Source organism: Emiliania huxleyi (assembly GCF_000372725.1).
Source record: "Emiliania huxleyi CCMP1516 unplaced genomic scaffold EMIHUscaffold_88, whole genome shotgun sequence".
NCBI lineage: Eukaryota > Haptophyta > Isochrysidales > Noelaerhabdaceae > Emiliania > Emiliania huxleyi.
The window spans coordinates 157,747-170,248 of NW_005195441.1; the positions used below are offsets into that span (position 1 = coordinate 157,747).

The 12,502-nt window shown below is 69.0% G+C and overlaps 2 protein-coding genes across 2 annotated transcripts in view; both read left to right on the top strand.

Moving 5' to 3' along the window:
* Positions 1 to 4,387: 4,387 nt before the first annotated feature.
* EMIHUDRAFT_453603 (hypothetical protein) lies at positions 4,388 to 5,216 on the top strand. Its single transcript, XM_005758138.1, has 3 exons — positions 4,388 to 4,543; positions 4,611 to 4,677; positions 4,752 to 5,216. Exon 3 carries the CDS (start codon positions 4,813 to 4,815, stop codon positions 5,071 to 5,073), a length of 261 nt encoding a protein of 86 aa, XP_005758195.1. The 5' UTR covers positions 4,388 to 4,543; positions 4,611 to 4,677; positions 4,752 to 4,812; the 3' UTR covers positions 5,074 to 5,216.
* A 2,697-nt stretch (positions 5,217 to 7,913) lies between these two features.
* The window catches only part of EMIHUDRAFT_107175 (putative valyl-tRNA synthetase), a gene marked incomplete at both ends in the record, with an annotated part of 5,487 nt that continues 898 nt past the window's right edge, over positions 7,914 to 12,502 (top strand). The window contains 9 exons of the mRNA XM_005758139.1: positions 7,914 to 9,038; positions 9,273 to 9,791; positions 9,929 to 9,973; positions 10,449 to 10,534; positions 10,641 to 10,719; positions 11,225 to 11,280; positions 11,665 to 11,695; positions 11,917 to 12,201; positions 12,242 to 12,454. Of these exons, the coding sequence (XP_005758196.1) occupies positions 7,914 to 9,038; positions 9,273 to 9,791; positions 9,929 to 9,973; positions 10,449 to 10,534; positions 10,641 to 10,719; positions 11,225 to 11,280; positions 11,665 to 11,695; positions 11,917 to 12,201; positions 12,242 to 12,454 (2,439 nt within the window). The remainder of the gene's footprint in view (positions 9,039 to 9,272; positions 9,792 to 9,928; positions 9,974 to 10,448; positions 10,535 to 10,640; positions 10,720 to 11,224; positions 11,281 to 11,664; positions 11,696 to 11,916; positions 12,202 to 12,241; positions 12,455 to 12,502) is intronic.

Sequence of the window (12,502 nt, forward strand, 5' to 3'; positions counted from 1 at the left end):
ACGTTGTCGCCGGCGCCGGTCCCCTCGGACACGGTGTCGACGACTTGCGCCGAGGCGACGCGGCCCGACTCCTGAGGAACGGATCCGAGGGGAGCGTGCGAGAGCGCAGGCGCGACGAATGGTTTGCGAGTGGCCGGGCGCGCGCAGGGAGGGGCGTGCGGGGAGAGCTGCTCCAAGGGCCCTCTCGCGCCTTGGGCGTCGGCCCGTTGGCGCCGGCGCTCTTGTCCGCCGGGACCTGCATCGGGCACGACGCGTGTTGCGTGGTTGCGTTTTGTGGCGCGCCGTGCGCGTGGTGGGTGAGGGCTGCGAGGGGTGCGGGCCGCGCCTTGGGTGCGTTGGCGCGGCGGCCGGTCTTCGAGACGTGTGCGAGCGCTCCGCGAGGCTTAGCCATGGCAGCGCGGTGTGGTTGGTCGGGCCGCGGAGAGCCTCGGTGCTTGGTGGCGAACTCAAACGAGCACACGAAAAGAATCTTTGCGGGGAAAAGAACTCGCTGCTCGCCTGGGGAGAGAGTGGAAGGTTGCGTGATGGCTCGCGCGACAAAAGAAAAATCCCTCCAGTCGAGGTCCTCCCTCCGGCCGGCAGGTAGCTTCATATATATGTGCTCCTGTCCGCGCTGCCTCACGTGCGCCGCTAGCGGGTGCGACCGGCACATGTCCGCCGAAGACGCGCTCGCCGCGGCGGCCGCGGAGGGCCTCGTCCTCGTGCGCAGCGCGAAGAACATCTCCGGCTTTGTCGGCGTCTCCTTTCGCGATACCTCACACGTCCACCCGTTCTATGCGGCCGACTACAGCACCGCGAGCAACGGCAGGACCGCGCGGAAGATACTGGGCTTCTTCGCCACGGCGGAGCAGGGCGCGCTTGAGAAGGCCAGGTACGCTCGCCGCATTTGCAAGCGGGTCGGCAGCGGTGGCGCAAACCTTGCCCGCTCCCACCCGCTGCTGCCTAAGGAGGCGGCGGCGGCGGTGGCGGCGGCGGTCACTCTGACGGGCAGCGGGCCGAATGGAAAGCGGCCCGCCGAGGCGTCTACTATTGCACAGGCCGACGCCGCGTCGCCGCTCCCGGCCTGGTGGACCTACAGCAGCGCTGAACGCACTGCGATTGAAGCGATGAGCAAGAGCCAAGTCGAGCAAGCCGCGGCCGACGAGGGGCTCGTGCTCGAGGCGAATAGGATCGACCCGTCGCGCTACAAGGGCGTCATCGAGCGGAGGAGCGCAGGCGGCGCCGTCGTCTACACAGCGTACTGGCAGCCGTGCGCAAGCGACGCTCGGCGCCTCGGGTTCACGGGCTGTGGCATGCGCTTCGGGTTTTGGACCCGGCCCGAGCACGCCGCGCTCGCGCTCGCACGGGAGAGGAAGCGCGCCCTCGAGTGGGCGGCGGCGGCGGCGGCGGAGCCGCGGCCGCAAGCGCCCGATCCTCTGGGTTGCGCAGCGCCGCATCGACACCCGGCAGGCGCTACGCCCAGCCGCAGCCGCGACCCGCAGTCCCCGCTTCGAAGCCTGCCGAGGACGGCCGTCTCGCAGCTGGCCGAGGACCAGCCCGCCACTAGGGAGGCGGCCTCATGAGCGGCTCGTCTTCGAGCAGGCGGACGTCGGTATTGCACGCTGCAAGCCTTTGTGGGCGCTTGCCTGCGTCGCGAGGTGGCACTGCTGGCGCGGCGGCCAAACTCCGGTAAGCATCCGCGGAGGCGGTCGCTATTGCGGCGGAGTGTTCGATCGCAGCGCTATCGCGGAGGCGACGAGAGGCGCTCCGACAACGCCGCCGCCACCGGCCGCCGCCTCGAGGCTCCCGGAGCAGGTGGACTTCAGCGGATCCCTGCTGCCGCAGCTCCGCATGCTCATGGAGGCGTTGTCGAATGGCGAGCATGCGCTTCGGCGTAACGCCTGGAGTGCACCTCACGGAGAGCAGACGTGTCGTGCGCTCGCAGCACATTGTCACACACGCCGCGCCCCGCGCACGGCACGTAGTGCAAGCGGCTTCGCATCTGCACAGCGCTTTACCTTGTTATTTAGTTATACACTTCGCAGCTCTTGTTAGCGTGAGATCATCAGAATTGTCAAACTCCTCACCCAGAGGGTGGCGCTGGCCCCGCCCGACCACGCGGCCAGCGCCGAGCGCCTTGGACCACGAGGTCTGGCCGCCTCACGCCGGTCGGGTGATGACCGGCCGGACGGGGCGAGGGGAGACTGCTGGCAGCTGGCGGCAACGGCGCTGGGCGCGACGCGGAGCCCACCACCTCGAGACGCCGTAGGCACCGCAGAGAGGGGGCTGGAGAGCAGCACAACCTCACCCTCACCGCCGATGGCAGTGTCTGGAGCTGGGGCTATCGAGCCTGGGGCGTGTTCATGGGCCACGGCAACCACCTGTACCAGCCGCTGCCGAAGAAGGTCGAAGCCCTCCTTTGCTGACCAGCGCGTCGTCATGGTCTCGGCGGGAGACGACCACAGCATCGCCCTCTCCGCCGGGACGGCGCTGTCTTCTCGTGGAGCGAGGGTAAGCGCGGCTGCCTAGGCCACGGAGAGGACATGACGATCCAGCTGCTGCCCAAGAAGATCTTGATCTGGCGCCGGGGCAGCGATGAGAAGGGCGAAATAGGTGCGAGGCTCTGTGTTGCCGCGTCGCCCACGTGCCTCTTCGCCAGCTGCGAAAGTATCCGAGAGTCGAGAGACGAAGTCGAGTCGGAGGAAGGTTTATTTATGATCTGGTCGCCTGGACCTCTATCTAGTCCTGTCAATGCCTCGGGCTGTGATGTGGGTCGCCCGAGACCCCGAGCCCGACAGGCATGAATGCATCGTATAGAGTGCAGGCTGGCTCCCTATGTTGCATCGGGAATTCTTTTATTTGAACGCCGTATTGGCCCCGCCAAGATGCGGGCGGGACTCCGACGACAGCCGGCGCGGCAGCCGGCAGCACCACCGGCTGCGCCGAGCCGCGTGGCCCTCGACTCGTGTCAAAATTGCTCCCGCGAAATCTTCGACCGGCGGAGGTACCAAGTCTGCCGCACCGTGTCTGACGCCACCCTTGAGCAACGCTGCCTCTGCCAGGCCTGCAGTATCCACTGGGCCACGCACGAGGCACCCCGTCCGTGCGACGGCAGCGTGCGTGTAGGGGGCGATCGCCGCTCCAGGGCCTACCAGGCGGCGCGCTCCTCGAGCCAGCCGCCTCGGCCCCGGCCGCAGCAGCGACGCCGACCTGCAGGCGCAGGCACGCGCGCCTCCCTTGCGCCGCTTGCCGACGTGTCAGGCGATGCGGCGCTGGCCTCGGCCAGCACCAGCGACGACGACAGCAGCGGCGAGGAGCGGGGACGGGCGCCGGAGCGGCGGGCGCCGAGGGCGCGGCCGTCCCGCGGCCAGTCGCAGCCGTGCCAGGCAACCGCCGATGATGTGCGGGCGGCAGAGCAGCAGGCGGATCGCAACCGCAGGCTGCGCGCGGTGCGCGAGAGCGATGAGCTCGACGAGCAGCTTTCGCGGGCTCGACAGGCTTTTGGCCAAGAGCTCCTTGCAGGCGTGCTGAAAGACATCCGGCAGCGGGGAGATATGCGGCAGCGGCGGCGCTCAATCTCGTCCTCTCCGCTGCGCGGCCGCGGCAGCGCCAGGGTGGGCGCCGGCCGGTCGGGCTCGTGCTCGCCGCCGCACTACCGCCGCGGCGCCGAGGCAGGCGCGCCCACGCCTTCGACCACGCTGCCGCCGCCACGCTGCCGCCTCGAGAGCGACGACGACGACGCCGACTCGACGTCGCCCACCCGACTCGATGTCGCTCCCGCTCCCGCCTCCGCCTCCGCCCCCGCCGCCTCCACCTCCGCTGCCGCCGCCGTCCCCCCCCGGCCGCCTTCCGCTGTGGAGGCTGGCGCCGAGGCCGGCTCCGCGCGGGTGATGGTCCCCTCCTCGGCGGGCGCCGCGGCCGTCGGGCCGCTCCTCCTCGAAGCCGGCCTGCAGCGAGCCGGCTCCGAGCCTCCGCCTCTGGGCGCAGGCGCAGGCGGCGAGGGCGCAGGCGGCGAGGGCGCAGGCGGCGAGGGCGCAGGCGCAGGCGGCGAGGGCGCAGGCGCAGGCGGCGAGGGCGCAGGCGGCGAGGGCGCAGGCGCAGGCGGCGAGGGCGCAGGCGGCGAGGGCGCAGGCGGCGAGGGCGCAGGCGGCGAGGGCGCAGGCGCAGGCGGCGAGGGCGCAGGCGGCGAGGGCGGCGGCGGCGCTGAGGTGGGCGCCGAGGAGGAGGGCGCCGAGGAGGCGGCCGAGGAGGGGTCACCGCCGCCCCCCCCGGCACCGGGGCCAGCACCAACCACGCCCCAACTCGTGCCGGCGGGGGGAGACCTGAGCTCGGGCGAGATCCGGGCCGTTTTTTGCGGAATCTCGGGCGCCCTCCGCCACATGGATGCCCGCTTTGCCTCGACGCCGGCGCCCTCTTCATGCGCCTCCTCGTCTTGCTCTGCCAGCAGCAGCCTGCCCTCCAGTGCCTCCAGCGCCAACACCGCCGTCGCCTCCGCTCCCGCCGCCGCTCCGCCTCCCGGGCCGACAGCGAGCGCCGAGGAGGTGCGCGCTTGGCTGGCTAGCAGGCCTGAGCTAATGGCGCTGGCCGCAACTCGTGACCCGATAATCACGTTGCCCCGACTGCATGTCTAGGAACTTGTCGGAGAACGTGCTGGCGACGTTTGACCAGCTGGACGGCGCCGAGCTCTGCGACCTCTCGGTATTGTAGGGGGGGGGGGGGCGCAGCTTACCCACATTTGGGCTGCATCTCAGCCGTGATCACGCATGTTGTAGGTTGACGATTTCGAGGAGTTCATCCCGAAGCTCAAGGCGAGGGCCATCTACAAGGCGCTGCATGCTGCCGACGGCGAGAACATGCCGCCGGCCTGAGGGCGACCTGAGAGGATGTCTGCGCCGCGCCGCCTCTAGATTGGCGCGAGATTGTGAGAGGAGACGGCTCCCCCGCGTAGCTTGCCTGATACGCGGTACGTTGCTCTCGGTGGTGTACTGCCGGTGCGTGTGTGCTCTGCTCTCGGTGAGGCGTGAGCGGGGTGCCGCGCCCGAGATTGTTGGATGGTGCATCCCTGTCGCTCTGCTCGGGCGGCCTCCCTGTTGAGTGTTGTCTGTGGCCTGTGCGCGCTGTCTGCGGCCTGTCTGGGTGGCATGGGCGGTGATAACTGCTAACTCTGAACCGTGTGTGATGACTGATGGGTCTGGGTACTGGCTGGGGGACGTTTAATACAGTAGATCGCGTCGAAACCTTTTAGCTGTTATTTCGCGTGCGTTCACGGTGAGCACCTGTGCACTCCCCCCCTGGGCGGGAGGGAACAGGGATCACTCCGAGTCTATCTGGCGATGGTCTGATGAAGCCTTAGGATGAAGCCCCCCGCGCCGCACGATGACACAACCCACAGGAATAAATACGTGTGTCGCTAATGTTCGAACAAGCGGTCGTGTCGTGCACCTCGGGTGTTGGGGAGGTCGTGGGAGCCGCTCAGGACCATTTTGGGGGCGCAATTCGCCTGGTTTCCCTTGAACACGCGGTTTCGCCCCCTCGGAAGCGCCCACATAATCGCGCGTCCCCCCCTGTGGCGACGGTCTCGCGCACCTGCGCCAGACCCCACCGCACTAGCTACATAGATCGTCAGCAGTAGGCGTGCTCAGAGCCCGGATTTGGGCCCATTCGCCAAAGGGCTCGAGAATGGCGCCCGGCAACGTGCAGCTGCAGGCCAGAGGGCGTGAGGTGAGGCCGAATCCGCAGTCGCACGAGCACCGCTGCCCCCAGCGGTGATCATGCATGGAGTGGCACGGCGGATAGGCCCGCCTGCGAGCGTGGAAGACAGTCGCGGGGCGTGAGGTCTCAATGTATCGCAGGCTAGGACCGGAGACGGCGGCGCGGGAGAGGGAGGGAAGCGTGAGCGGCGGGCGATGAGAGTGATTTCCCCGATCTCGCTAAAAATGGCCTAGTCCCCTCACGGGGGGCCGGGCGAGCACGCACCTCGCGTCTGGGCGCGAGTCGACGAGTGGTCGCCGAGAGATCGCCGAACCACTTTCGAGTGCGCGCGCACACAGCACAGCTGCGGGTTGTAACTCGACTGCCGATCGCGCGTGCGGGATGTAAATGCAGCTTTCTGGCGCCAGTGCACGGTGGCAGGGACTGGAGGCTCGGCCGAAGGGGAAGAGCAGTCCTCAATCGTCACGTAGAGGTCGCTGGGCTGGATCCATCGAACTGCCACACACCTGGAGCGGAGGCACATCAGGTCTTGCGGCTCTCCGACAGATGCATGCCTTTTGAGCAAGCCCACGCGCCTCCACCGTCGCGTAGTATGCCAGCGGCACGCCGGTACGCCTACGAGTCGTGCGCGCTCGGCAGTAATCGGCGTTGAGACTGCCTAGCGCGCACATCGAGAGCGCCGAGTTGCCTTGCCGCGGGGTAACCGGCTCAAAGAGGTGGGGTTCGAGCGGCGCCTGAGCGCGTGGGAATGCGTAGTGGGCTTGGAATGAGACGCCTGGCGTACATCGGGCTCGGACGGTGTCTGTTGTGAGCTCACCGCTCGACGCACAAACCAGGCGCTTTAGGCGCCCGCCAACTGGCCTCACGGTCGAGAGAGCGGAACGCGGCTCGCCGAACAGCAATACACGTGGCCGCACTACTGTAGAGGTACGAACAGGTATGCAGATCGCGGCGCGCCGACACTGGCACGGCGTCAGAGCCAATATTGACCAAGGGCTCTGCTGGCCTGCCGACTCTCGCCGACCCTTCGGGCTCACACCACGGCTGGCCATCGCGTGAACAGGACGTGCCCTTCCGTTTTAAGGCAGTTCAATACCTTCCCCACGGGACACCAGGTCGATATCCGGCTAAACCACACGACCCCGAGAAACGCATAAGCCGCCCCGGCGCTGCCTCCGATTCCGGCCGTATCGGCCATTTCGCTGGGGCGGCTTATGAGAGATTTTTAGCAGTACTCGCTCTCTTTTATGTCCCACCATGCAGAGCGCATCTCTCTCTCTCTGTTGTGCGAGGCGTGAACCGCGCCATTCGCTCTCACCTGGCAACCCTGTCTGCACGTCTCGCGCGCGCGTGAACAGGGCCAAACGGGGCACAAACGCCAGGCTACAAAGACGGGGAGGCACGTAGTGACGCAGGGGAGTCTAGGCGACGGCGGCGTCCTCCGACGCCGCGGCGAGCCTGAGCTCGGTCGCAATCTCTTCCGCCGCCGCGAGCTGCAGCGCGACTGACATGCGCTGGGCCTGCAGCGACAGCCACGACCGCGTCGACCAGCTCGCCTCGTCCTCGTGCTGCCGCTTCGAGAGCTTGTTGCGCACCTTGTCCCTCATCTGGTAGAACAGCCGTTTGACCGCGTTGCACCACCCGCCGAAGGTTTCGAACAGGTACATCTGCACGCGCGAGAGGGCGTGCGCGTAGTCCGCCTTCTTGTACGCCACATAGCTGCCGCCGTCGCTCGGCCTGAAGAGGCTTCACCACATGCTGGTGGGGGGTCCCGCCCCCCCCAGCACCTTCACCACATGCTGGGGGGGGGGGGGGTCGTGGCCGAGGACCCCCCCAGAGACTCGTGGTCACAGCTCCCACCACCGTGTGTCGTGTCATGAAGCATGAGAGATAGACTTAGAAAGCATGAACCATCGAAAGGTCTGATCTCCAAAAAGAGCTGTCGGCCTGCCGCGCGCGCCCGCGCCCCGCCCCTTTTGCGCAGCAACACCTTAAACTTCATGGCCCTCCAAATTCGGGTCGGAGCGTAGCGGAGTGGGGACCCGAGTTTGAAAAAGGCGACGGACGCTTGCGTCCTAGCCTCCAACAACGCCTCCCCGGCGCAGAGGGGCCCCCGGAGGGATGCACAACCGCTCCACGCCACGCCGCTTGCGGCGGTCCTATTCCCAGCGCGGCTATTCTCATTTCCAATCTCGTAAAATTCTTTTTCCAAGCAACGGAGCATGGAGCAGCCCGCTCCGACAGACGCCGACGCAAAGAAGGCCGACAAGGCGGCCAAGAAGGCGGCCAAGGAGGCCAAGTTCGCGGCCAAGAAGGCGGCCCAGGAGGCGCAGCAGCAGAAGCAGGCGGCCGACGGCGCCGCCAAGCCGGCGGCGCCCAAGGAGGCGCCGCCGGTCGAGGACCCTGCGGCGCTCGCGACGGCGTACGTCAACCCGACGCCGGCGGGCGAGCTCAAGGCGATGTCCGGTCCGATGGCGCAAAAGTACCTCCCGCACGAGGTCGAGGCCTCGTGGAACGCCTGGTGGGAGGCGTCGGGCTACTACAGGGGCAACTCGGACCCGGCCGACACGCGTCCAAAGTTCTCCATCTGCCTGCCGCCGCCGAACGTGACCGGGTCGCTGCACCTGGGGCACGCGCTCACGGTCGCGGTGCAGGACCTGCTCGCGCGCTGGAAGCGGATGAGCGGCTATAACGTCCTCTGGATCCCCGGCACGGACCACGCGGGCATCGCGACGCAGGTCGTGGTCGAGAAGAAGCTGAAGAAGGAGCGTGGGCTGACGCGGCACGACCTCGGCAGGGAGGAGTTCCTGAAGACGGTCTTCGAGTGGAAGGAGGCGTACGGACAGCGCATCACCATGCAGCTGCGCCGGCTCGGCTGCTCGCTCGACTGGTCGCGCGAGGTCTTCACGATGGACGAGCAGCGCGCCGCGTCGGTCAAGGCCGCCTTCCTCCGCTTCCACAAGGAGGGGCTGATCTACCGCGACGTGCGGCTCACCAACTGGTGCTGCATCCTCCGCTCGGGCATCTCGGACATCGAGGTCGAGTACGAGGACCTCGAGGCGCCAAAGCGGCTCTCGGTGCCCGGCCACCCCAAGGACAGGACGTACGTCTTTGGCCGGATCTGGTCCTTCGCTTACAAGGTCGACGGCAGCGACGAGGAGATCGTGGTCGCCACCACTCGGCCGGAGACGATGCTGGGCGACGTCGCGGTGGCGGTGCACCCCGACGACCCCCGGTACAAGCAACTCCACGGCAAGCAGCTGGTCCACCCGTTTGTGGCGCGCAAGATCAAGCTCATCCTCGACCCTGTGCTCGTGGACATGAGCTTCGGCACCGGCGCCGTCAAGGTGACGCCCCCCCCCCCCCCCCTCTCCCTCTCTCTCCCCCCCCTCTCTCTCTCTCGCTCTCGCTCTCGCTCTCGCTCTCGCTCTCGCTCTCGCTCTCGCTCTCGCTCTCGCTCTCGCTCTCGCTCTCGCTCTCGCTCTCGCTCTCGCTCTCGCTCTCGCTCTCTCTCTCGCTCTCGCTCCCTCCCTCCCTCCCTCTGTCGCCCTCTCTTGAGCCTCGGCACCGGCGCCGCCAAGGTGACGCCCGCGCACGACCCGAACGATTTTGCTTGCGGCCGGCGGCACGGGCTCGACGAGATCACCGTCTTCACCGAGGAGGGCAAGATGGCCGACAACTGCGGCATGTTTGCGGGGATGATGCGCTTCGACGCGCGCGTGGAGCTGCTCGCCGAGCTCAAGCGGCGCGGCCTGCACCGGGGCGAGGCGGACAACAAGATGCGGCTCGGCGTGTGCCAGCGCACCGGAGACATCATCGAGCCGATGCTCAAGCCGCAGTGGTGGGTGGACTGCTCGGGCATGGCGAGGCGCGCAGTCGAGGCGGTGCGGCAGGGCGAGCTCAAGATCATCCCGGCGGAGCACGAGCGGACGTGGTACGCCTGGCTGGAGAACATCCGCGACTGGTGCGTCTCGAGGCAGCTTTGGTGGGGCCACCGCATCCCTGCCTACTTCCCGACGGTCAAGGGCGAGAAGGTGGAGGTGGTGGTGGCGGGGTCGATGGAGGAGGCGCGCGAGGCGGCGGCCGCGCGTCGGGGGGGAGTGCGGAGGGAGGCGGCGGAGTGCGGGGGGAGGCGGCGGAGTGCGGGGGAGGCGGGGGAGGGAGGCGGGGGAGGGAGGCGGCGGAGTGCGGAGAGAGGCGGGCGCTGCTCACGCCGCCGCCCGCCGTTCGCACGCAGGCGCGCGAGGCCGTGGTGGAGCGGGAGGGGTGCGCCGCGGAGGACGTGAGTCTCGAGCAGGAGCGCGGCGGGGCGTGCTCGGCACGCGGCGTCCCTCCCCCCCCCCTCCCCCGACCCTGCTCGGGGCCACTGTCTCTGTAGGAGGAGGACGTGCTCGACACGTGGTTCTCGTCGGGCCTCTTCCCCTTCTCGTGCCTCGGCTGGCCTGACGAGCAGGACGAGTCTAGAGCCCCTCCTCCAGCCCTCCCCCCTCCGGCCCTCCGTACCCTCCCGAGGGCCTCTTTCCTTCTCGTGCCTTCTCGGAGCCTTCTCGGAACCGTCTCGGAGCCTCCCGAGAGCCTTCCCTGAGAGCCTTCCCCGAGGGCCTCCCCCCTTCTCGCGGCACCCGACCTCCCCCCACACCTCGGGTGGTCTCGGGCGATCTCGGGCGATCTCGGGCGATCTCGGGTGATCTCGGGTGATCTCGGGCGATCTCGGGTGATCTCCCCCCACACCTCCCGTGGTCTCCCCCCCTCTCCAGGCGCCCGACTACGCCGCGTGGCACCCGACCTCGCTGCTCGAGACGGGGCAGGACATCCTCTTCTTCTGGGTCGCGCGCATGGTCATGTGCTCGCTGCAGCTGACGGACCGGCGCGCGGCCGCAGCAGCGACGCGCACCCGCCGCGTGCGAGTGCGAGAGCGGCGCCGCCTCACTCCGTGCGGCCGTGCGCAGGCTGCCCTTCAGCGAGGTGTACCTGCACGCGATGGTGCGCGACAAGCGCGGCCGCAAGATGTCGAAGTCGCTCGGCAACGTCATCGACCCGCTCGAGGCTCCGCCACAACACCGCCACCCCCCCCCTTCCCTCCCTTCCCTCCCTTCCCGCCGCCGCTGCCAAGCCCCCGGGCCCCGCCGCACTCCTCCCGCCGCACTCCTCCCGCCGCACTCCTCCCGCCGCACTCCTCCCGCCGCACTCCTCCCGCCGCACTCCTCCCGCCGCACTCCTCCCGCCGCACTCCTCCCGCCGCACTCCTCCCGCCGCACTCCTCCCGCCGCACTCCTCCCGCCGCACTCCTCCCGCCGCACTCTGGCGCGCGGGCGACTCGCCCCGCCCACACCACCACCACCACCACCACCCCAAGCGCTCGCCGCCGAGCCGCCGCGCCGCCGCGAGCAGGTCATCAACGGCGTCTCGCTCGCCAGCCTGTTTGCCAAGCTCGACGCGGGAAACATCGAGCCCAAGGAGCTCCCGCGGCGCGCCAGGGGGAGGCACGGAGAGGGAGCACCTTCTAGGAGCCGTCCACGAGCTCTCCCCGTAGGAGCTCGCCGCGGCCAAGAAGATGAACGAGGAGGAGTTCCCGCTGGGCATCCCTGAGTGCGGCTCCGACGCCCTCCGCTTCGGCCTGCTGGCCTTCTGCGGCCAAGGGCACCCGAGAGCACCCGAGAGCACCCGAGAGTACCCGAGAGTACCCGAGAGCACCCGAGAGCACCCGAGAGTACCCGAGAGCACCCGAGAGGACCCGAGAGTACCCGAGAGCACCCGAGAGCACCCGACCTGCTCGCCTTCTGCGGCCAAGGGCGCGAGGCCAGAGCCACATCGCACACGCACCCACGCGTTGCTTTCCCACCACACCACGCCATGTCCATGTGCTTTCCTCGGCCCAGCCACTCACTCGCCTCGCCCACCGGCAGCCTGCGCAACAGCCACACCGCCTCTCGGACCGCCTCGGGTGACCTGCGGCGCACCAAACCCGGACAGGCGCGACGTGAACTTGGACATCGCGCGCGTGGTCGCGTACCGCAACTTTTGCAACAAGCTCTGGAACGCCACCCGCTTCGCCTTCCTCTACCTCGACGCGGCCGACGGCCAGGCGCCGTTCCGGCCGGCGGAGCTGCCGGCGGCGGGGGGCGCCGCCAACCTGCCGCTGCTCGCCGACGCGCGGACCTGCTCTGCGGCGGGCGCACGCGGCGAGCAGACGCCGTTCACACCGGCGGGTCTTGCTGTGCGCAGGCGTGGATCCTCTCGCGGCTGGCGCACGCCGTGAAGACGCTCGACGCGCAGCTCACGGCATACGACATGGCGGCCGCCGTGACGACCGTGTACGAGTTTTGGTACAAGGAGCTGTGCGACGTCTACCTGGAGGCGGTCAAGCCGGTGATGAAGCAGGAGGACGCCGCCGCCAAGCACGCGACCCAGACGGCGGCAGATGAGCCGAGATCTCGCCGAGATGAGAGGAGGCTGGCACGCCGCCACCGAGCCGGCGCTCCGCGCCTGCCTGCGGCGCGGCGCGGCGCGGTGAGCGGCGCCCGGTCACGCCTCTGGCCCGAGGGTGCAGGTGCTCCACGCCTGCCTGCACCACGGGCTGCGGCTGCTGCACCCGTTCATGCCCTACGTGACCGAGGAGCTCTACCAGCGGCTCGCGCTTCTCGCCGGCGAGCCCCGCGCGTCCATCATGGTGGCGCCCTTCCCGCAGCCCGCCGCGGTCGCCGCGTGGGCGAGCGAAGAGGCGGAGCGAGACATGGAGCTGCTGGCGAGCCTCGCCGCCTCGGTGCGCCGCCGCCCCCGCCAGAACCCACCAGAACCCACCACAACCCCC

Bases quoted from the DNA above. Each gene is read 5' to 3' on its own strand.
- EMIHUDRAFT_453603 (XM_005758138.1), top strand. From the start codon at position 4,813: ATGCTGCCGACGGCGAGAACATGCCGCCGGCCTGAGGGCGACCTGAGA.